Below are 22,614 nucleotides of genomic sequence, written 5' to 3'. Positions count from 1 at the left end.
CAAGCACCCGACGTTATTTGGAGTACTCTTCAATCCTAATAATTTGTAAACGTTATTTGGAGTACTCTTCAATCCTAATAATTTGTAATACAAGAGTACCAAATTATTTGGCAATGGTTCAACTATTGGATGGTCCACAGTTGCTACTAAAAGGTTAAAAAAATCTATGGTATTACCAGATTGTGCAATTATGGAGGCTTGATGCATTCATCCTCTAGTGCCTGCCTTCCTAGTTAGTTACACTTCATGATAAGGACAAAACGATCACGATTATGAGAGTCTTCTTAAATAATAAAGACTTATAGATTTTAAAATATAAAAATGCCCATTTGAATTGGGTGCTCCTAGGATTGTCCAAAATATTTCTACCCTAAAACCCTAATTTCAAATTTCAACCTTTTTAAGTTAACCCCTCTAATTGGCCTACACATTGGACAAACACGAAGTCGCCCCCCAACACCATTGCACATAATCCGCACGCATGTCCCCTCTAAATCCTGCACATACTAGCATTAAACAACAATTCCACTTGTAATCATAATTAATTCATGCTGTTCCCATTATAGATTTTTCTTTCATTAATTAATTCATCAGAACTCAAACTTAATTAATTAATTAATTAATTAAACCCACAACTGCACTTTACATCTTCGAAGTCTTCTTCCTAATCTCCTCTCTTCTCTATCCCTCTCTCTAATCTCTACGACTGAAACAGGGGATGGGTCGATAAAACAAAACACCAGGGACCCCACCAGCATCACCCCTTCCAACAACCAAATCTTCCCACTACAGACTTGTTAGAGAACATCATTAACACCATGCTTCTGCCCTGTTCATGGCTGATTTTCTCCGTCATGACCAAAATGCCCTTCCTCCGGTGGGGTAATTACGACCGCGGCTGCAGAACGTCGAACGGCCGGTGGGCGATGGAGGCGGCCGCACCCCACGGGTTCAGGGGGATGGGGCGATGCTGCGCCCCCGCCATCTGGTGGCCGGAGGGTTGTTGCTGCTGCTGCGACGGAACCGCCACGCGCTCGCACGACGGGCACATGGTGAGGGTGGTCGGAGGGGTCATCTGCATGTAGAACTGCGGGGAGAGTTTTAGTGCTCTTAGCTCCTGCACTTCCTTCTGCAACCGCCGGTTCTCCTCCGTCAGATTCTCGCAGCACCTCTTCAGGAACTCGCAGTCCACCTCCGTCTGCTTCAACTTCGTCCTGTAGAATTTCCCGGTCGTCAATAAAACCAAATCTCGATGGTATTTCTGTAAAATCGCCATATTATTTTATACCAAAAATACCCTTGGGGGAATCGGGAAATATCTCACCTTGCCCTTCTGTTCTGAAACCAGACCTCTACTTGCCTAGGCCTGAGGTTCAGCCGCTTCGCCAGCGCCTGCTTTTGTTTCTGCAAACACGGCAACTCCGTAAACAACAATTCCATGCCTTTTCTTTTCTTTTCTTACAGTTTCTCGGCAGCCAAATAAAAGTATGTGCTGTGATATGGTGTACTCACGGGATTGAGAGTGTTGTGTTCCTTGAAGCTTTCTTCGAGGATAGCGGACTGGTCCTTGGAAAGCCTGAGCTTCTTCCGAGAGGTGTCGCCGTCTTCCTCATCGCTGATGCCGCGAGAGGAAGCTCTCTCCATCTCATGCTCATCACCGTTGGCTTCTCTCTCGCTCCTCTTCCCGCTCACGCTGGAAATCGTGCTGTTCGGCGACGAAACGCCGGCTTCGTCTTCACAGTCCACTGTCGACGGCAGACGGTTCACGTCGATGCCTCGGAGGAACGTTCTGGCGTCCGCGGAGTTCCGATCTGCTCCGGCAGCACAAAATCACGAAATACGTGAGTTACCACACCCAAAGTTGAGAAAATTTAACGGATCTAATAGTTCCAGGCGGAAAAATATCAGTTTACTGGAGATTTGAGTATAAACTAAAACATAAATCAATAAATAAATAGAAAGATCAGCGAAAAATATTTTGCTTTCCACCGATGAAACTTAAATTTATAAACTATTATTATTTAAAAAGAGAGGGAGAAAGGAAATCTATTTAAAAAAAAAAAAAATCGAAGTCCTCAAAGATGTTCTGAGAAAGAACTAGAAAGAGGATAAAATGAGAAAAGAAGAGCAAAAGCTAAACCAGATCTGAAAGAATTGGAGAAATACGACGAATAGGACAGATGCAGATCTAGATATCGTAACAGAAACGGTTAGAGAGAGAGAAGTCAGGGGGAAAGCGTACCGGAAGCAGCGAAGGCATCGTTCCAGGTGGCGCTTTTCTGAAGATTCGCGAGGGGAGTCGGCGATGGAGAGAAAGGAGGGGGAAGAGCAAAGGAAGAGACGAGATTCAACTGCAGCGGATGATGGCGGGCTGCGGCGGCGGAAGTGGGAGCAGTGGTGTGGGGAAAGCTCAAGCTGAGGCTGAGCCCCAAGTCGTCCTTCTCCACCGTCATCTTCAGAGGAAATCGGAGGTAACAGGAGAGGAGTGGGCGGCGGAGGGATTAGGGTTTCAGAGAGATGGGAAGAGATGATGATGGTGATGATGATTGGCGGCGAGGGTTGAGGTCGGGAGGTGGGTATTAAATAGAGGAGAGTGGGGGGAGAAGGGAGTTCAATGATGACTTTGTGTCAGGAAGCCAATTATCTCAATCATGGCTTCTGCCTCCCTTCACCATATAATAATACCTTTTCTCTCTTTCCACTTTTGTCCCTCTCTTTCTCCTCTTTCTCTCTCTCTCTCTCTCTCTCTCTCTCTCTCTCTCTCTCTCATGGTTAATTGGGAGATTGCCAAATCCTTTCTACTGCATCCCAATCATGCTATTTGACTATTGACTCCACCACCCCATCTAAAAATAATAACAATAATAATAATAATAATAATAGCAACTCATTACCATAGATTTAGTTAAAAATTTATTTACTTTAATTTAATTTTTATTAAATTTTAAATTTAAATTTAAATTAACTAATTATATATATTATATATTAAAATATTTCATATATTATATATATATAAACATATTATTTATTATATATTATATATATTATTTATACTTTATACGTATTATAAATTTATATTATATATATTAAAATATTAAATTAGTTAAAATGAGTTAACTAAAATTTGATCCCATCAATTTTGAGTTTGATTAATTATAAAATTTTGATAGATTTGGTTAATAAAAATTTTAATTTATAATTTTTTTTATTAATTTGATTAATTAATCGAACCAATCAAATGTCCACTCTTACTTATTAGTCACAACCAGTGTAACGGACCTTAATCGAACCAATCAAATGTCCACTCTTACTTATTAGTCACAACCAGTGTAACGGACCTTAAAACAGATGTCATTGACTGTTGTGAACACTTGGATGAATCCAAAAAAAAAAAGTTAAATTTTGTGTATGCAAATTTAAATGTAGTATTTTTGTTATTTAAAAAGAGAATGAAAAAAAAAAAAAACTATGAATGGAAGATTGGAAGTAAGTGTGCATTCAATTTGGTGCCCCCAAACCAATTGTGGACCAAACCGTGAGACCATGATGAGGGTGCACCATCATGATCCTCCTGTTCATCATGACGATGTAGATGAAGTCTAGAGTTGTGGGCCAATCTCTCTCATCTTGTCCCGAACCGACGGTCTAGATCTACTGTGCAGGTGGGGTCCACCGCCCCCTGCCACCGCGCCGGGGCAGGCGAACAAACCTCGACAACCATCAAATCATGTGTGAATGGCCATGATTGGAGCGGACAGATCAACTTTAAGGTGGGCCCCACACCCCCTCACTCTTCACCTGACCCTTTTTTTGAATTTTCTTTTTCTTCATGCGATCCCCCCACGAGGGGGAGTCCCTTTCTTAGCCTTTTCCGTTTATGCATTTCCCACCCGCCCCACCCAGACGCACCTCCCTACCCGTGCTCTACGCGCCACGGAGCCTGCGTTGTTTCGTTCTGCTCGTGTGCCCGGCTTCACTGCAAAGAGCGTGCCGAGGCAGACAGATCTCTAATTATTGCTTGTACATGTTGGTCATCGGATGGCTCAGAGGCAGGACCATTGGACGGTTCTGATTTCATCGCTGTCACAGGTCACGCTTTAGGCATTTTGTCGGACAGAATATATATATAAAATAGAATTTAAAATATTTTCTAAAATTTTATTAAAAATTGTTTATATTTACTTATAATTTCTAAATTTTAGAAATTAATTCCACAAAAGAATAGCAACAAAGAACAAAAAGTAAAAATTATTTATTTTTTTCCATACAATTAAAATGGCTGAATTATATTTAAAAATTATTTATTTTTTTTCAACAATTAAAATGGCTAAATTATATTTTGAAATTATTTAATTTTTTCCAACAATCAAAATGGCTGAATTATATTTTTTACATCTATAATATGAAAATTTGGTTTCGACAAAATTTTACTAGTAAAAAATGTCATACGTATTGACAAAAGAAATTTTGTTTATTTTTGAATTCTTTTCACACTTATTTTAGCGCAATTATTGCATTTTCATCTTATAATTTTGTCAAATTAAATGTTACTGGATTAGAAAATATTAGTTCTAAATATTCATAACTTTTCTAATATATATAATTTTTCTTTCTTTTTAAAGGTATAATAAAAAAAACAGAATAAAAGCATATCACAACCCTTATAACTTTCAAAAGTTATCTTTTATTTATTAAATTAATTTTTCACATTATTGATATGCATCAATTTCAAAAAATTATTATAAAATTACAAAAATAATTTAAAAACCTATATATATATATATATATATATATATTAAAACATGTTTACTTTTCTTCTTTCTTGTTAGTCCAATACTTTGAAACACCTTTAAACTACTAGAAAAAAAAAAATCCTTCTTATTCAATTTATTTTTTTGTATTCACACAAAAGTTCTATTCATAAATTCAAAAAAAATTGGCCATATAAAATTTAAGAAAAGAAATGCATAAACTTTCAAAAAAATTTTAAAAATATAATATATAATTTTGTAATTTTTTAGTTTTTGCAATACTCATATATAATAAAATTGTTCTTGTAGCACCAAAAAGAATTTTTAAATTTTAATAATTAAATAAATTAGTTACAATAATTATTTTTTTCTTACAATATTGTTCAGTTATATTTGAGTGAGAGCTTAAACGTAAGGATAAAGTTATTGTCATATGACCTGCAGGTCATGGGTTTGAGGCATGTAAACAACGTCTAGTTAAAATGCAAAGTAAGGAAGACTGCGTACTATAAACTCATTGTGGTCCCCTCCAACATATGCGGAAGCTTTGTATGTCGGGGTGTCCTTTTTTTATTGTTAAGTTGTATTTATTAATTTAATCATTTATATCTTAATTATCAAATAATTCAAGGATGAAAATGAGTGTTCATCCAATCAAATTATTTTCTTATTAAAAAATCGAAGGAGTTGGTAATTATTAATTTTTTATTATTCATTTTATTATAGTATTTTACTTCAATCAATAGTATATTGAATTTAAATTAACCAAATAGGTAATCAAACATATTTTTAATTTATAATCTTAAAAATTAAAAATCATTATTTTATTTGAATTATCAAAATATATGGGTGTAATATTTTAAATTTTTAACTAAGTTGGAATTGACTTTGGGGTGAAATGGTGGGCAAGTGGAGTGGGGCCCACAGTGGGGGTGAGAATAGTAGGATAAGGGGAACAGAGGAGGGTGGAGATCACGTGGGAGGGGCGGAAATGAGGGAAGCGTGGAAGAAAGAAGAAAAAAAAGATTAAAAAGCTAAGCTCACCCTCGGCTCTCCTCAACAAACCACACCTCTCTCTCTCTCTCTCTCTCTCCAAGCCCAACTCACGTGGCCCAACATGTCTTGCTGGGAGACACGTGCTCCGTCACGCCCCCCACCCCCCGTGGGCACTGCGGGCCCCACTCTTCCCCTACCCCACCCACTCGTATCTCGCGGCCCAGCGTGTCATCCTGTCCCTCCGTCCCCCGACACCCTCTTCCCCCACAATCATTTGTGCTTTCCTCCTTCCGCTTCCTCTACTCTCCTAGGCGGCGAGTCTCCCATACGCCCTCCATCTACAGAGGGGTTTTGGCTGTGTCCCGCTCAAGGGTGGAGAGTGGAGTTCACGCGCCCAGAGGGGATTCTAATTTGCTCGTCTCAGTTCGGTGGTGCGGATCTCTATCCCCAGGGGTTGCATGCGAATGGTCCTGACCTGTGAATTTACAGAGAGGCCCCTTTTCTAACGTGTGAAATGACAAAAGAGTCCCCGGCCGTCTACCAGGGCCAATGATTGAGCTCTGATTGAAAAGTAGAATCCTTTTAATGAAAGGAGACAATTATCATCATGCACGCTTGTGTTCTTGGCTTAGGCACAATTATATTATTATTATTATTATTAGGGGAAAAAGGCATTAATGCTTTCTTAAGTTTCAAAATTAGTAATGAGCTTGTTTTAAATAGGGGTGGCAAAATGGATTAGTCCCCAACGGATAATTCGTGATCTATCCATTTAAATTTAATAAAATGTGACTTAATTATAAATAAGTCAATCTAAATCTGACTCATTTAATAAACAGGTTAGCTAAGTTTGAATTGGGTGTTTGCCAAGTGATCCGTTTAATAATATAAATATATATTACATTAAATAAAATTAATTAAAGAGATATATTATTTTCTACATTTTTTGTTTTTTTTGTTAAGATATTAATAAATAAAATAAAGGAGTGTTTTTTTAATAAAAAAATGTCACTTTCTATGAAATGTTATAAAAAATTAAAAATAAATAAATTATATTTTTAAACAAGTTCTAACGGATACCTATTTATTATCCGTTTATGAAATGGATGAGTTTGAGTTTATATGTTTGCCACCTAATAGTAAACGGGTCAACTTGAACCCGAATCCATTTAATCCCTACTCGTTTATGATCCACCCAAACCCAACTCGTTAACCTGTTTAGCCACAACTAGTTTTAAAAATGTTAGGAATCTCTTTCTAATAAGATTGAGGAAAGGTTTGTAACATTTTTGAAACCTCATGAGAGGTTTGTGATATTTTTAAAACTTTAGGAAAAGTATTTATCTTTTTTGTCAAATTCAAGAAAGGTAAATGTCTGTTGCCTTTATTATTATTTCGATTTATAGGGTTGTAAAAATGAGTTTATGTGACACTGACAAAGAAAATATCAAAGTTTTTAATTAAAAAGAAACGAATTTGTTGAAATTTGTTTATTAAATACTTGTTCTTGAACTTTAAAAACATTTTATAGATCTTCCAACAAATTTTTTAGATACTTACAACTCTTTTAGTTTGGTAGAATGGTTATTCTTTTGAATAAGATAAAATATAATTTGGATTTTGGGAATTAAGGAAATAATTAATCTTATATATTTTTAATTAATTCATTCAACGGATAATAAGAAAAGAATTGACATCTCCATATGAAATCTGAATATTAGAATTGGTGTGATCCCAAGAGGGGGGTGAATTGGATTTTAAAATATTTTGGCTAAATTTAGCATTTACACCGATTTACCGCATATCATATCTCATTCAATGTACACGCGTGTATGTAAAATAATTTTAACAATAAAAGTAAACATACACATGTGCAGTATATCTTATTTAAATCAAATGTGTGTATGCAAATAATTATGACATTAAATAAACATTCATATACATGCTGAAATTAAAGTGCAGAAATTTAAATAAGATAGAGAGAAAGTGACACACAGATTTGTTATCGAAGTTCAGTCAAACGAGCCTACGTCCCCGCTTTGGGCATACCCATTAAGGATTCCACTAACCCTGCTCACTTAAACAGGCAGAGTAGAAGCCGTTACAACCTCTCCTTATGGGAGCGAGGTAAACTCCTGCTCAATTACAAGGCTGGATCCAACTTGTCTCCCTTAAGAGGTGGAGACTCCTCAGTTCAATTTTCGGGCTGAACCGAACCGGTCTCACTTATAGGGCTGAGACTCCCCAGTTCAATTTACGGGCTGAACCCAACTGGTCTCACTTACGGGGCTGAGTTTTCTCAATTCAATTCCGAGTTAAATCCAACCGATACATAAATAATATTTTTTTACATGATAAAATAATTCTAAATACAAGCGAAAATGTACAACATTTAAGCTCTAAAATGTATGCACTCTTTTATGATATGATTTATGCTCAGTAGAGAAAAGGTGGTTTCAAAATAATTTTTGTAATCTTTGAAAAGAATGTATATGATAAAAAGCTTCAAATATTTAAAACCTACAAAAGATTTTCTCCAAACAATATTTTTTCAAGAACAAACCAGAGAACCTAGGATTTTGGTTTCAAATGATTTTTCACAAAACAAAAATACAAACATTTGATATTCAATGTGCAAATCAAAGCAAAAATGTATTTCTCCAATATAATATTTACCATGGAAATATATAAAGAAATATTAAAGAAACTCCCAAAATAATTTTCAAAGTGAAGAGGAAATGAGAGAGTTAATGCCTTGAATGAAAAACAAAATACCTATAAAAATTACTCTCTTGTAAAGATGGTTTTTAAAGAATAATGAAAAGAGTTGGAAAGTATAAAAGATTTGCTCCAATAAAAGAGTTTTGTAATAAAAACGTATTTTGGGGAAACTTTGATTAGGTTAAAATTAGAGAGAAAAATTGGCTAATCAAAGTTACTAACCTAAGTTATGAAAGGAGTATTTATAGTTTTTCTTGAAAATATGACCGTTGGGACACTTTGGGTATTATTAGATTTGTTTAATTAAATTTTAATCCTAGTTACCGCAATTAATTATTGACAACTTGAGAGTTACGATTGCACGGTCCTTAGGGTCGACCGCCCAAACAGACACAAAAAGAAAAGTGAATATTTTGGGTTCAGTTAACCGTGGGAAACAGTCGATCGGCTGAGTCTGGCGATTTTCCAAACCTTCATGATTTCGATCACACGGTGAATGGTTCGGTCTGCCGAGCCTCACAATTCAGTCACCCAAGGTGATTTTGAACTAAAAGTTTGGGTGACTGGGGATAGTGAAAAATTCAATGACCAGGATTCGGTCGACCGTGGAAGATACGTTCATTTTTGTTCGGTCGCCTGAAGCTTAGTCAATATTTTGACTTTTCAGCCAGCAGAGTGTTCGGTCGATCGGGGTGTTCATAACTAAAATGAATCGATCGACCGAGGCTATTAAAGTACCCCAAAAATCCATCGTCAGTCGACCAAAGTCTGCACTAAGGTCTATATATGGCCTATCTGAGCATTAAGTCATATCATGTAGATGCATGTATTATTACAAACCAAAGTAATAAAAATTAAATGCAATTACAATCAAAGTCAAATGTCTTCTTCTATTTTTTGCTCTTCTAACTCCATGGAAAACCCCAGATGATGTGAGTTTTTCGTTCCTTTTGGCTTCCATTTTCATTCCCTTATGCGTGTGTTAAGATAATGAATCTGTTCATATGCTAAGGACACGCATAAGTAACTTGTCCTTTGTCAGCATCAAAATAGGGATCGGACTCAAAAAGCCAATACTAGAAATAGTTGTTCCTTATTTGTTCTTTATTATAGACTCATAAAATATTACATATTATTATTTGTTTTATAGTAGTGACATAATTTCTTGTATAACTAATTGTAAGTAACCTATTAATATTGAAAATTGTACTCATGAGTTTGTCCCACATTTGAAAATTTGAGTGGATAATGAGTGTTTATATATATAATTGGGCCCAAGATCTAATAGGCTTAAGCTTTTGGGTTAAGTTGGTGCTCGCTTATGTGTATTAAGACCACCCATGGACTCCTCTAGTGCTAACAAGTGGTATCAGAGTCGACAGTTCGTAATTCTAGGTGAGTGACATTGTAAAAGTCGAAACGTGAAGCTAATTCTTTTGATGTGGTAACAATTTGAGGACCAAGTGTGTGACCGAGACCAATAAGAATCATTTATGTAGAAACCCAAATTGTAATAAGCTAGGTTCGTCGACGAAGAGTCACGTTCGTCGACAAATTCCTTAAGAGCCTCGTCAACGAAATTCAGAGCCTCGTCGACGAGCAAATACCAAACAGGTCAGAGAATATCCGGAACTTAGGCCCGACGTCGAAGGGATGGCCTCGTTGACGAACTGTGTGGTGGATTCGTCGACAAAGACGCTACCTCGTTGACGAGTTGGATTTGGTTAAAGGCCCTATAAATATCCATTTTGGTTGCTTAAGGGCTAAAGTTTCTTCCAAAAGCTCTCTCTCTCTATGTAACCTACGAATCTCTCTCTTTCTACTATTCTTTGCCGTTTGTCGTCCGTTTCCAAAAATAGAGGGTACTGCATGGATCAGAAGAGGAAACTCTACAATTTTAGTGGATTGGATCGTTGTTTCGGAGATTTTCAAGTTTTTCCCAAAAATCGAGGTAGGGATCTGATCTTAATTTTGATTGGATATTTGGATAGTAGTAGAAAATATAGTAAGGTTATGTTATGTGGTTTTAGGTTTTTAGGATCCCGGGTTGTCGGTTTGGATCGTTTCCGAACGTAGTCTCATTTCGAGTTTAAGGTAAGGGGAATTTGATTGCAACAGTTAATTTTGGAAAACTAAACCGCTAAAAAGTTTGTTTATACTTATAGGTATGATTTAACTGCTTATTTGCTAAATTCTACCGAGTAAAAATGTCAAATTTACGATTTTTAGTAAAAACGAGGATTTTGGCATATGATCTCTAAACTTTACAAAAATCATTTATTTGTATTTATACCATAGTAGGAGATGCTTGAATCCTTTATTTAACCATTTAAATGATGTTTACTAGATTTTTATCATTTAGCAGGTTTTGAATTAAATTTGTGTGATATATGTTGAAATGGAAATATATGAATTTTCTATACTATTGATATAGATTATGGGAACAGAGTTTCAATTTGTTATACTGAGTATGTTGAAATGGAAAAGTATGAATTTTCTATACTACTGATATAGATTATGGGAACGGAATTCCAATTTGTTATACTGAGAATGTGGAAAACAGAGGTCGGTGATACACCGAGCTGATTCAGTAAACAAAAAGGGGTAAATTGAGTGGAAAGGCACCGATTTGAACCCAATGTGATTATCTGAAATTATGAATATATTAGAATTGCACAAGTTGTTATATTTTGCTATAAATTGTATATATAATACTAGAACCACATCTTGTGACCAAAAGAAGTTGAAAGAAACTTCAATAAAAGAGGTTAAAAGAAACTTCAGTAAAAGGGGTTGAAAGATACTCCTGTTCGAGGGTTGAAATAAGCTCCTAGGGTTAGGTACTGATGCTAGCAGTGCAACCATACATGAGATAATTAGTATAGGTACATTAGATGGTCGACCTGCAAGGAGTTAGTAAGTTGCTGGTAAAAATAAACCAGGGAGCGGTCGGACCATTAAAATGCTCAACTTTTTCTGCACGAACAGGACACTATTAAAGGCAATTAGTGCACAACCCATGCCATAGGGTAAATAGGCAATTTGTCATATCAAGCTGGGGGTGTTCTATTAATCATATGCATGATTTAAATACTTGATGTGCAGATAAATGTTATATGATACCATATTATAAACAAATGTTTCAAATGTATGAATTTGTATGAAAATGTGCATATATGCAGTCACACACTGTTGTAACACTTTCTTCCTTACTGAGAGGTGTCTCACCCTATCGTACAACCTTTGTTTTCAGGTCCATCAGTACGTCGGTCCTAGTAGCTAAAGGGACTGGGGAGATCGGATTTTGGTTTACGTAAGCATATGAATTCTGTATTAAACTTAGATAAAAGTTCCATTTTAGAGGGTTGTAATAACAAGATTTATTCTAAGTCCAAATTTATGTAATTGTGGATGTATTAGTAAGCTTTGGTATAAGACAAATAGAAATCCCAATGGATGTTCATGTTTTTCCGTGACATTTACATTGAATTTATGTATGATTTATACCCGTATGTCCCTAGTTAGGGCGGGTTGTCTATGTATCTTGAACAGGTATAGGTATTATATATGAGTGAGTGACACCTGGGTCCATATAAAGGGTCGGGTCGTTACAATCTATGTCTGGGATGTATCTAAGTAGGATCAATACATGGGAGGTAGGATTGGTTCAAAGACACGTGGGATGCAATCTGAAGCATGTAAAATGCCAAATAGTAAGACCCACTTGAACAACTATTCGGGAATTGGGCTTAATACTCCCATAAGGGAGATTATTTATGTTTAAGAGGGTGCAATTGGAACTCACAAGTGAGAGGGATATTGTTGAGAATTCCACATGTGAGTTTGTCACACATTGAAAATTTTGAGTGAATGATGGATACTTATATATATGGTTGGGCCCAAGACCTATTAGGATTAAGCTTTTGGGTCAAGTTGGTGCTCACTCATGTGTATTAAGATCACCCATGGGCTCCTTCGGTGCTAACAATTAACACTAATTTATTACTTTGAATAGGCATTCTACAAATCAAACAAAACCTTATACTTTGTTTTTATAGTTGATCGTGATATTTAATTTTTTAAATATTGTCTTTTATCATTATTATTACAATATTATATAAATTATTATTATTATTTTAAAGTTGTAATATTTATTTCTAAAAAAAAGTTATGAGTTGCAAAATATCAGAAAGTAAATCATCTCGCAATATATATATATATATATATATATATATATATATATATATATGTTATGGTTTAAACTTGACATTTGAAATTAGGGGTGAGCATAACTCGGGTTTAACCAAATTAACCGATCGAGTTCAATCGGTTCGGTTCAGTTTGGTTAATATATAGGTTTGTTTTGGTTCAGTTCCAGATTTGGATAATTTTGGGTATTCAATTTTCGGTTCAGGTATGGGAATCTTTAATTCGGTTAATCGAATTACCTAAATTATTAATTAATTAATAATTAAATATAAATTAGTAATATTAATACATGATATATGTTAAATCTTAAATGTTTAATCTTAAAATATCCTTTTTATAAATAAACCATTTTACTAATTAAGTTGGAATTGGCAAATTAGAAACAAAATTTGCAATCAAAATTTATTTTTATAATTAATTTTAAATTTATTTGATCAAATTCGATTAACCGAATTACCCAAAAAGTTGGTTCAGTTAGGTACGGTTCGGTTATAGCAACTAATTTGGTCGGTTCGGTTAGAGATTAGCGTTGATAAAAAAATTCAGTTAATTAACTGAGTTTGGCCAAACCAACCGTTTACACACCCCTAATTGAAACCCTTTATGAATTCTGATAAAAAGATACATATTTCTTTAAAATTTGATTAGTAAAATTTTGAGATACTTATACTTTCTCTTTGCACTTAACTAAAAATTTTTAACAATTTGTATCCACTATTATTACTCTAATTATTATTATAGACTCATAGTAATATTTTAAATTGCTACTATTATTTTAAGGTAGTAAAATTTAAAATTCTAAAAATGGGAAATGGAATTTTGGTAAGGTGCAAAATGTGCTGGGGGAGGAGGAGAGAGGACATGAATGAATATTGATATACCCAAAATATATCACTTACTATAAGTCCAGAGGAGACTAGAGCCCCACTTTGATGAGGGCAATTACCACCTAAGTCAACTGCTCAGGTAGCAATTGATGTCAGTTCCATGATGACCAGAGCAGTCTATGATTACGCACCAAAACTGCGTAATTGGACGTTTAACCCGAGCTTTACAGTTTATATTTTTATTTAAATGTCCAAAATTATCCAATATTTTAATAAAGTGCCAAAATCATCATTCTTGAATTTTATTACACTATTTATGAAGTTTTGGTAATTTTTTGTCATAGGAAAATTCTCGGGAACTAAAACCGACACCTGTTCGTATTTCATGCATAACTTTTCTGTCTGAATTCCAATCGAGACGATTCAAATTTATAGAGAAAGAGAAAATGATCATCTACAACTTTTGTGTTTTGAGTTTTATGACATATGAGTTCCAGAAGAGTCAGATCTGCGATGAATAGAGAACAAATAAAATGAAAAAATAAAAAATATATTTGAATGAATATTTGATGTGACCCGGCCATGCATGGCCGGGTCGGGTCAGTGCTATCCGGGTAGGGCTTTTTTTTTTTCTTTTTAAACTCCTCCAGTGCAGCTCTTGGGGGCTCTCCTTTCCTCTGCTCTTCTTCTTCTTCTTCTTCTTCTTCTTCTTCTTCTTCTTCTTCTTCTTCTCTTCCCCTGTCCCTTCTCTTTTCCTTAGCCTTTCTATTCCCTTTCTCTTGCTCATTCTGCCATCCTCTTCCTTTGTTTTTTTTTTTTCTTTTCTCTCCCTGTTCTTCCTCTCAACTCTCTGTTCTTCCCTTGTCTTCCTCTTTCTCTCTTACTCTCTCTGCCTCTGCAACTCACCATAGCCATCTACTCCTCTGTTGGAAGTTCCAGCCCTCTGCCAGGACTTCTTTACCTCTTCCTGCTAAGCTACTCAATTGCTACAACCCGAGGGATCATTTATTCTTCCTGCTATTACTGCTGCTAGAGGAGAGTCCGAAAGCTCTGCTCCACCTTGCTCCATCCGAAGACCCTCAACTTGCTACAGCTCTGGCAAAACCTGCAGCAGTAAACCTCCATAGAATTTTCGGCTTGCAAAAATGCCCTCTGCACAGCCAGCCCCGACCTCCAGCTCCTCCACAGTAGACCCGAAGCACTCCACAGCAGCCTGCTGCTACTAGCAGCGACCTCTACTGTCTACAGCAACCAAGATACACTCTCACCATCTATCTCTCCTTTTTATTTTCTTTCGTTATTCTTCTTTCTTCATTAAGTTAATTCTTGTTTTATTTATTGAAAAAGATTGAATTTTGAATGTTATTTTAATTTGTTTACTGTTATTAGATTTCAATTAATTGTTTGAATTCTCAAGTATTTTTTACAGTAAATTTTATTCATAGTATTCAATTGATTTAAGATTTGGAGTAGTTCTAAAATAAAAAAAAAATAAAAAAGGAGAATAAAAAAATGTGTTTCTATTAAATTAGTCGTCTTTTCCTCTTAAAATTTAATTTCTAAATGAAGATTGATTTAGTTAGGTTCCTTTTTGTTAAAGTTCATACTTTTACTTTTTGGTATTGTTCAAGCTTAGATTTTTTACGTATTTACATTTTGGTTCGGGTTCTTGATTTGTGTTAAAGTCTTGGTTTTTATTGTATGCTTTGAATCTGATCGAGTTTCCATTACATGCTTTAATTCCATGATTAATGTTACCATTTTTAATTAGAGCGTGTTTCGATGTTCCCTTAGGTAGATTAGAGTTTCCATTCCTACGTACTCTTTAAATTGAAGCATGCTAGTTTTAGGACTTTAATTTAAGTTTTTGTTTAACTTTCCAAAATTCTGAAAAACCCCAAATCTGAACTGAGTTCAGTGCATTTTTAATTTCGATTGGAAGAACGTAAAATCTGAGATTAAACGCATTCCCTGAGGAGACGATCTAACCCTTAGGCTTAATATTACATGACAGAACTCCTATACTTGGGATAGCTTTCGAGCTGCTCATTTTTTGAGTGAGTCAAGTTTTTGGTGCCGTTGCCGGGGAATTGCCAGTTTTAATTTCGAATTTTGCGTTTTTCCAATTATTTTTTTTGATTTTCTTTTATTAAATAAAAAAAATTGAAAATTAAAAAATTGAAAAAAAATTTATCTGTTGCTGTGTTAGTGGATTTCTGTTGGCGATTGTGATGTTTGATACCCTGGGTTCGAGATAATTCGAATCGATTGTGTAGACTTTCACCTAACACCAGTAGGGATACACATAGCACCGAGTCTGACTGTTTACCTGTTAGTCCTACGGGCGATTCTGAATTTGAGCTGAATAATCTGTTTGGCCATTATTTTGAAGAAGCTATGGCTGCACATGCACCACGTACACTTGAAGATTTTCTACAGCCTGCACGCACATCTACACCTTCATGCATTGTGTTGCCACAAGATGCACCGAATTTCACTCTTAAGCATGACATGTTATCTGTGATTTCCCAATTTCACGAGATGGACTCTGAGAGTCCGTACCAACACTTGACAGACTTTGAGATGGTTTGCACCACTTTCATTAATAGGGCTGAGACTGATGAATACATTAAATTACGTTTGTTTCCCTTTTCTCTGAAAGACAGGGCAAAAATCTGGTTTAATTCTTTGCGCCCTAACTTTATTACTAGCTGGGCTAAAATGCAGCGTGAGTTCTTACATAAGTTCTTTCCTCTTCAGAAAATTCAGTACCTGCAGGAGCAGATCAGTTAGTTCATGCAAAAAGATGGCGAGACATTCCAGGCATGTTGGGAGAGATTCAAGGACTTGATGAACATATGCCCGCACCATGGTTTCAAATCATGGAGGTTAGTGAATTATTTTTTTACTACTTTAACCCCTGTGTGCAAACAATTTGTCTAGTCTATATGCAATGGGATGTTCTTCCGTAAGGAACCAGATAAGGGCTTATCATTTTTAGACTATCTCGCTGAAAGTGCCCAGCAGTGGAACGCACGACCTGAACGGGTGCCGATAGCTGCCCAACCTATCCGAGCAATCAGTGGCAGGGGCAGATATGAGGTCAAAGAAGACACTAGCTTACAGGTCCTTGTAGCTGCGTTATCTAAGAAATTAGAAGTTATGGAATCTGAAAAGTCAAAAGCTGAGATTTGCACGATTTGTGAGACTTCAGACCACAGACCTCAGGATTGTCAATTCTTACCTATGTTGCAAGAGAGCAGATCTGATCAAGTATCATCGGCAAATTAGGTTAACAAGACATAGAATCAGCCACTCTCAAACACTTACAACCTGGAGTGGCGGAATCATCCAAACCTCCAATGGAGAAATGATCAGCCTGGTCCATCATCTTCACGATATTAGCAGGCACCTCAATCATATGCACCGCCTCCGCAACCGACATACAATCCAGTCATAGCTCCTCAACCACACTATCAACCGCAACAGTTTTCTCAGAGCTACGCACCACCAGGATTCCAACCAGCGTTAGTCCCCATTCCAGTAAGAAAGCTTCTGATGATAGTGTAGCGCAAGTGGCAACCACGCTCCAGCAATTCATGCAAATGCAAGTTACGACCAATGGAGAACTAAAAGATGCCGTAAGCAAGATGAGTACACAGCTTAATACCCTGGAAAAAGGAAAATTCCTTACGCAGCCTCAGCCTAATCCCCAGGTATATAGACAGCCACAACAGTTAGTGCACAATGTTTCAGGGGATACGTTTGAGTCAGCAAAAGTAGTTATTACTTTGCGAAGTGGAAAGGAAGGTCCCCGTCCTGAAATGACCACTGACCAACAAACAACCAAGCCGACACCTGAGGTGACAAATGAGACAGATAAAGGAAAAGAAAAATCAGATGAGGCCAGCTTAAGTTTAACAAAGTCAAATAATAAATAGGATGAGCTAGTTAAGGAATACCAACCTGTGGTACCATACCCTCAGCGTTTGACATCTTGACAAAAGAACAAGTATCATGCGGAGATTCAAGAGATATTCAAGTAGGTAAAAATCAATATTCCACTCTTAGATGCCATACAGCAGATCCCTGCATATGCAAAATTTCTAAAGGACCTATGCACAGTAAAAAGGAAACTGAAAGTGAAGCAAAAGGCTTTCTTAACTGAGTAGGTCAGTGCGTTGATTCTTAGTCAGACTTCACAGAAACTTAGAGATCCTGGGTCCCCTACGATACCAATCATGATCGGTGAATCTCGTATCGAGAGAGCTCTACTTGACCTACGGAGTAGTGTGAATCTGCTTCCGTCTTCATTATATGACCAACTAGGTTTAGGTGAATTGAAGAGAACTACTATGATGCTACAGTTGGCAAACAGATTTGTAAAGGCTCCACGAGGTATTGTTGAGGATGTTTTGGTTCAGGTTGACAAATTTTACTATCATATGGATTTCGTTGTTTTGGATATGCAGCAGCCTATTTCCACCATTTATCAGGCTCCTGTCATTTTGGGGCGACCATTCCTTACTACTTCAAATGCCCTGATTAATTGTCGGAGCGGAGTCCTCAAGCTCACATTTGGGAACATGACACTGGAAATGAATGTTTTTAATGCTCATAGGATGTCAAGTGGGTGTGATGATGCAGATACTTATGTAATCGATGTGATAGATGACTTAGACACTTCAGAGCTACTGTCGGTACTCGACGTCGATGCCGCACTTGAAAATGACTCTTTCATGCAGTTTGAAGGGATTAATGAATTATTGCTAGAATCAGGGGAGCAGATCCCAGATAGTGGTCCTCATATGTTTGATGTGAGTTATACAAGTAGTTGGCATAAGCCTACATTTGAGGCCATTGACCTACCAGAAATTTTGAAGTCATCCGCAAAAGAAATTCCAACACTTGAGTCGAAACCATTGCCTGCCGAGCTGAAATATGCCTTCTTGGGTCCAGTAGACGGCACATTCCTTGTGGTAATTTCTTCACACCTTACTCATGAACAGGAAACTAAATTATTGCAGGTACTTTGAGAGCATCGAGGAGCGATTGGATGGACTATCGCTGACATCAAGGGTATCGACCCTTCCATTTGCACTCATAACATCTTCCTTGAAGGAGACGCTAAACCAGTTCGAGCTGCACAAAGGAGGCTGAATCCATCCATGAAAGAGGAGGTAAAAAATGAAGTGCTGAAATTGTTAGCTGCTGACATCATCTATCCGATCTCCGACAGCAAATGGGTAAGCCTAACACAGGTAGTTCCAAAAAAATATGGTTTGACTGTCATTGAAAATGCTAATGGAGAATTGATCCCATCTAGGAAAGTAACGGGTTGGAGAATGTGCATTGATTATTGTGAATTGAATTCGGCTAGCCGAAAAGATCATTTCCCGTTACCTTTCCTAAATCAGATATTAGAGAAAGTAGCTAGTAATTCTTTTTATTGTTTCTTGGATGGATTTTATGGTTACTATCAAATTGCCGTAGCAGCTGAGGACCAAGAGAAGACTACCTTCACTTGTCTTTTTGGCACCTTTGCTTTCCGCAGAATGCCATTCGGTCTATGCAATGCTCCTACTACTTTTCAACGTTGTATGATGAGTATTTTCTCTGATATGTGCGAAATTTTTATAGATGACTTTTCTGTGTTCGGTAAGTCTTTTGATCATTGTTTGACACATTTAATTGCGATTTTGAAAAGATGTAAGGAAAAGAATTTACTTCTAAACTGGGAAAAATGTCAATTTATGGTACGTAGTGGTTTAGTACTTGGACATTTGGTTTCTGAGCGTGGTATAGAAGTTGACATGGCCAAGGTAGAGCTGATTTCTCAGTTACCTGTCCTTACGATGGTCTGGGATATTCGCTCCTTCCTTGGTCATGCCGGTTTCTATAGACACTTTATTGAGGGTTTTAGTAGTATTGCTAAACCATTATGTACCTTGTTGCAAAATGAAACTGAATTTTTGTGGACTGATGATTGTCAACAGGCCTTTGAAACACTAAAGCGACATTTGACTATTGCGCCTATCATGCAACCTCCTCGGTGGGATTTGCCATTTGAGATCATGACCGACGCTAGCAATTACGCTCTTGGTGCGGTTCTAGGTCAACGAATTGATAACAAGCCGTCAGTTATTTATTATGCCAGTCGAACTTTGAATGATGCTCAGAGAAATTATACTACCACTGAGAAGGAGTTGTTAGCTATTGTTTTTGCTTTAGAAAAATTTCGCTCTTATGTCATTGGTGCACCTGTCATTATTTTTACTGACCACTTTACTTTGAAATATTTATTAGCAAAGAAGGACGCCAAGCCCAAGTTGATCAGGTGGATTCTACTCCTCTAGGAATTCGATATCACCATACGCGATAAAAAGGGCGCGAAAAACGTTGTAGCTAACCATCTTTCTCGGTTGCAGCTACCCGAGGTACCGGTGTCCCTTCTCTTGAATGATGACTTTCCTGATGAATGTCTCTTTGCTGTGTCATGCGATCCATGGTTTGCCGACATTGTGCATTATCTCATCACCAATCGGATGCCAGACCATTGGCTCACCCAAGACAAGCGTAAGTTCCTAGCTAAGGTAAGACATTATTATTTTGATAATCCATACCTGTTCAAATATTGTTTTGACCAATTGGTGCGTAGATGTGTTCCAGATGATGAATTTAGTTCCGTGATGCATTTTTGCCATGGTGGGATATGTGGAGGCCACTTTGCTGCTAAGAAAACTGTTTCAAAAATATTACAAAGTGGACTCTACTGGCCCATCATGTTTAAAGATGTTGAAAATTTTTGTAAAGCATGTGAGGCCTGTCAAAAATTAGGAAAAATTACTACCAACAATGAAATGCCTATGTCCCCCATATTGACTCTTGAGATTTTTGGTTGTTGGGGTATTGATTTTATGGGACCTTTCCCCATTTATTTTGGGCATTCTTATATTTTGGTCGCTGTGAACTATGTTTCTAAATGGGTGGAGGCAATACCTTGTCGAACCAATGACCACAAGGTTATCATACGTTTTCTCAAAGAGTTATTTGCATGCTTTGGCATGCCCAAGGCAATCATTAGTGATGGAGGGTCCCATTTCTGTAACAAACCTTTTGAAAAACTCATGCAAAAATATGGTGTAACCCACAAAGTCTCCGCCCCTTACCACCCTTAGACCAATGGTCAAACTGAATTGGCCAATAGAGAGATCAAAACGATACTTGAGAAAACCGTGCGTCCTAATAGTAAGGACTGGTCAGAAAAACTTGTTGATGCACTTTGGGCCTACCGAACAGCTTTCAAGACAAACTTAGGGATGTCTCCCTACAGGTTAGTATACGGTAAGGCATGTCATTTACCTGTTGAAATTCAACATCGTGCTTTATGGGCTATCAAACAGATTAACCTTTCACTTGATGATGTCATAGGTTTAAGAAAATTGTAGGTATGCGAGCTCGAAGAATCTCGAAGGGACACTTATGATAATGCTCGTTTGGCTAAGGAGCGGATGAAGTTGTTACATGATAGGAACATCAAAGAAAAACAACTTTTCTCTTCTCAACAAATGCTACTCTATGACTCCCGACTGCATGTGTTTCCTGAAAAATTGAAATCCCGATGGGGTGGTTCGTATATTGTTGAAAAAGTTCATTCTCATGGTGTGGTAGAGATTGTTGATCCGAAGTATGGCAACCGCTTCACAGTCAATGGACAGCGCCTAAAGCCTTTCATGATCCCATTTGATGTCGACAAAGAGGTCTTGCTTTTGCAAGACCCTAGGGGAGTCCTCTGACCTTTCTATGCTACTGTTTTATTTTTATTTTTTTTCGTTTATTTGTTTTAGTTGTGTTTTACCCTTTTCTTTCTTGTTACATTAATCAGTAGTACTTTTCTATTAGTTGTTTACCGTGCGCTTTCACATTGAGGACAATGTTCCATTTTAGTTGGGGGGGGGTGAGCATTCGCAAGTAACACTGTGCATGTACATGTACCGAGTTTTTAATTTAAAAAAAAAAAACAAATAAAAATCATCAAAAAAAATCAAAAAAATCAAAAAGAAAGAGAAAGAAAGGAGGAGCACTGAAGGAATTACACTGTACTATGCCATGCTTAACACTGTGTATACCTTTCATATACTCATGTATAACTTACGAATTACACACTTGAGTCAATCATGCATAGTTTCTCTTTATATGATTTTATGACTCCATGAAGAATCGATTGGCAGTACATTCATGTTAATTTGGCTATATAATTTCCTGTATCTACATGCATCTCACGAGGCTAAATAAACACATTCACGTGATTCATTGCACTTAGGGTTTCCTGTGAGCATTGAGAGAACATCCGTGGCGACTATGACACCTTGTGAGATATCCTTGAGTTATTTATCGTCCTTGCGAGTGTCAATATCAAATCAGAGTTCACAGAACTCAATTCTCTTTTTCTAGATGATTCCTTGTACACTAGTCTCTGTTTTTGATTTGCTAACCTAGAGGTGACACCTAGTGGGGAGATAGAAACTTAGGTCTTGTAGCCTACTCAAAATGTGAAGGCTGAGCCACCCGTAGAGATAGACTTAGTTCATGAACTCTTATTCGAGCTCAATTCCCATTGATGGTATGAAGATTACAAAAGAAGTGTTAAGATTGTCCTAATTGATCAAGAAAAGACAAAAAAAAGAAAAAAATGAAGAATGAGTAGAAGAAAGAATAAGAAATACACATGCGCATGAAATGAAATGTCAGTACCGGTCTAAATACATATCACAAAAAGTCAAGGACGACACATATTTTCCACTTATGAAGATTCTTCAATCGGTTAATGCCTTAGATGTATTCACAACAAGTTTGTGAGTAAGTTGATCTAGGGTGGTCTCGATTGGATATGGCGAGCAGGTGAGAAGATACTAGGGTGAAAGACCCAACACCTCATAGATAGGCTAGATCCTTTCTAGACTAGTCCACTCCTCCTTTAATATGTGGGATGTTTGATTGCAACACTCCTCCTCACATATGATGAGTGAACCTATTTTCTTTAAGTGTTTTTGAGGGTATACCAATTAGGCCGAGTCAAAGCGACCATTCTATAGGTGTCCACTGGCATC

The 22,614-nt window shown here is 36.8% G+C and overlaps 1 protein-coding gene and 1 non-coding gene across 2 annotated transcripts; both read right to left on the bottom strand.

The window, feature by feature from the left end:
• Positions 1-554: 554 nt before the first annotated feature.
• LOC131163343 (homeobox-leucine zipper protein HAT4-like) lies at positions 555-2,700 on the bottom strand. The gene is made up of 4 exons (XM_058119939.1): positions 2,243-2,700; positions 1,513-1,811; positions 1,325-1,404; positions 555-1,214 (listed from the first exon to the last, which is right to left on the bottom strand). The coding sequence occupies exons 1-4, from the start codon at positions 2,451-2,453 to the stop codon at positions 887-889; spliced, it is 918 nt and encodes a 305-aa protein (XP_057975922.1). The 5' UTR covers positions 2,454-2,700; the 3' UTR covers positions 555-886.
• A 13,574-nt stretch (positions 2,701-16,274) lies between these two features.
• Positions 16,275-16,380, bottom strand: LOC131165144 (small nucleolar RNA R71). The gene has a single exon (XR_009139465.1). It is a non-coding gene; the product is annotated as a small nucleolar RNA R71 (small nucleolar RNA).
• Between the last annotated feature and the right edge of the window lie 6,234 nt (positions 16,381-22,614).

Source organism: Malania oleifera, chromosome 9, assembly GCF_029873635.1.
Source record: "Malania oleifera isolate guangnan ecotype guangnan chromosome 9, ASM2987363v1, whole genome shotgun sequence".
Taxonomy (NCBI): Eukaryota; Viridiplantae; Streptophyta; class Magnoliopsida; order Santalales; family Ximeniaceae; genus Malania; species Malania oleifera.
The sequence above is the reverse complement of the archived record's forward strand: the minus strand, read 5'-3'. Positions and strand labels throughout refer to the sequence as shown.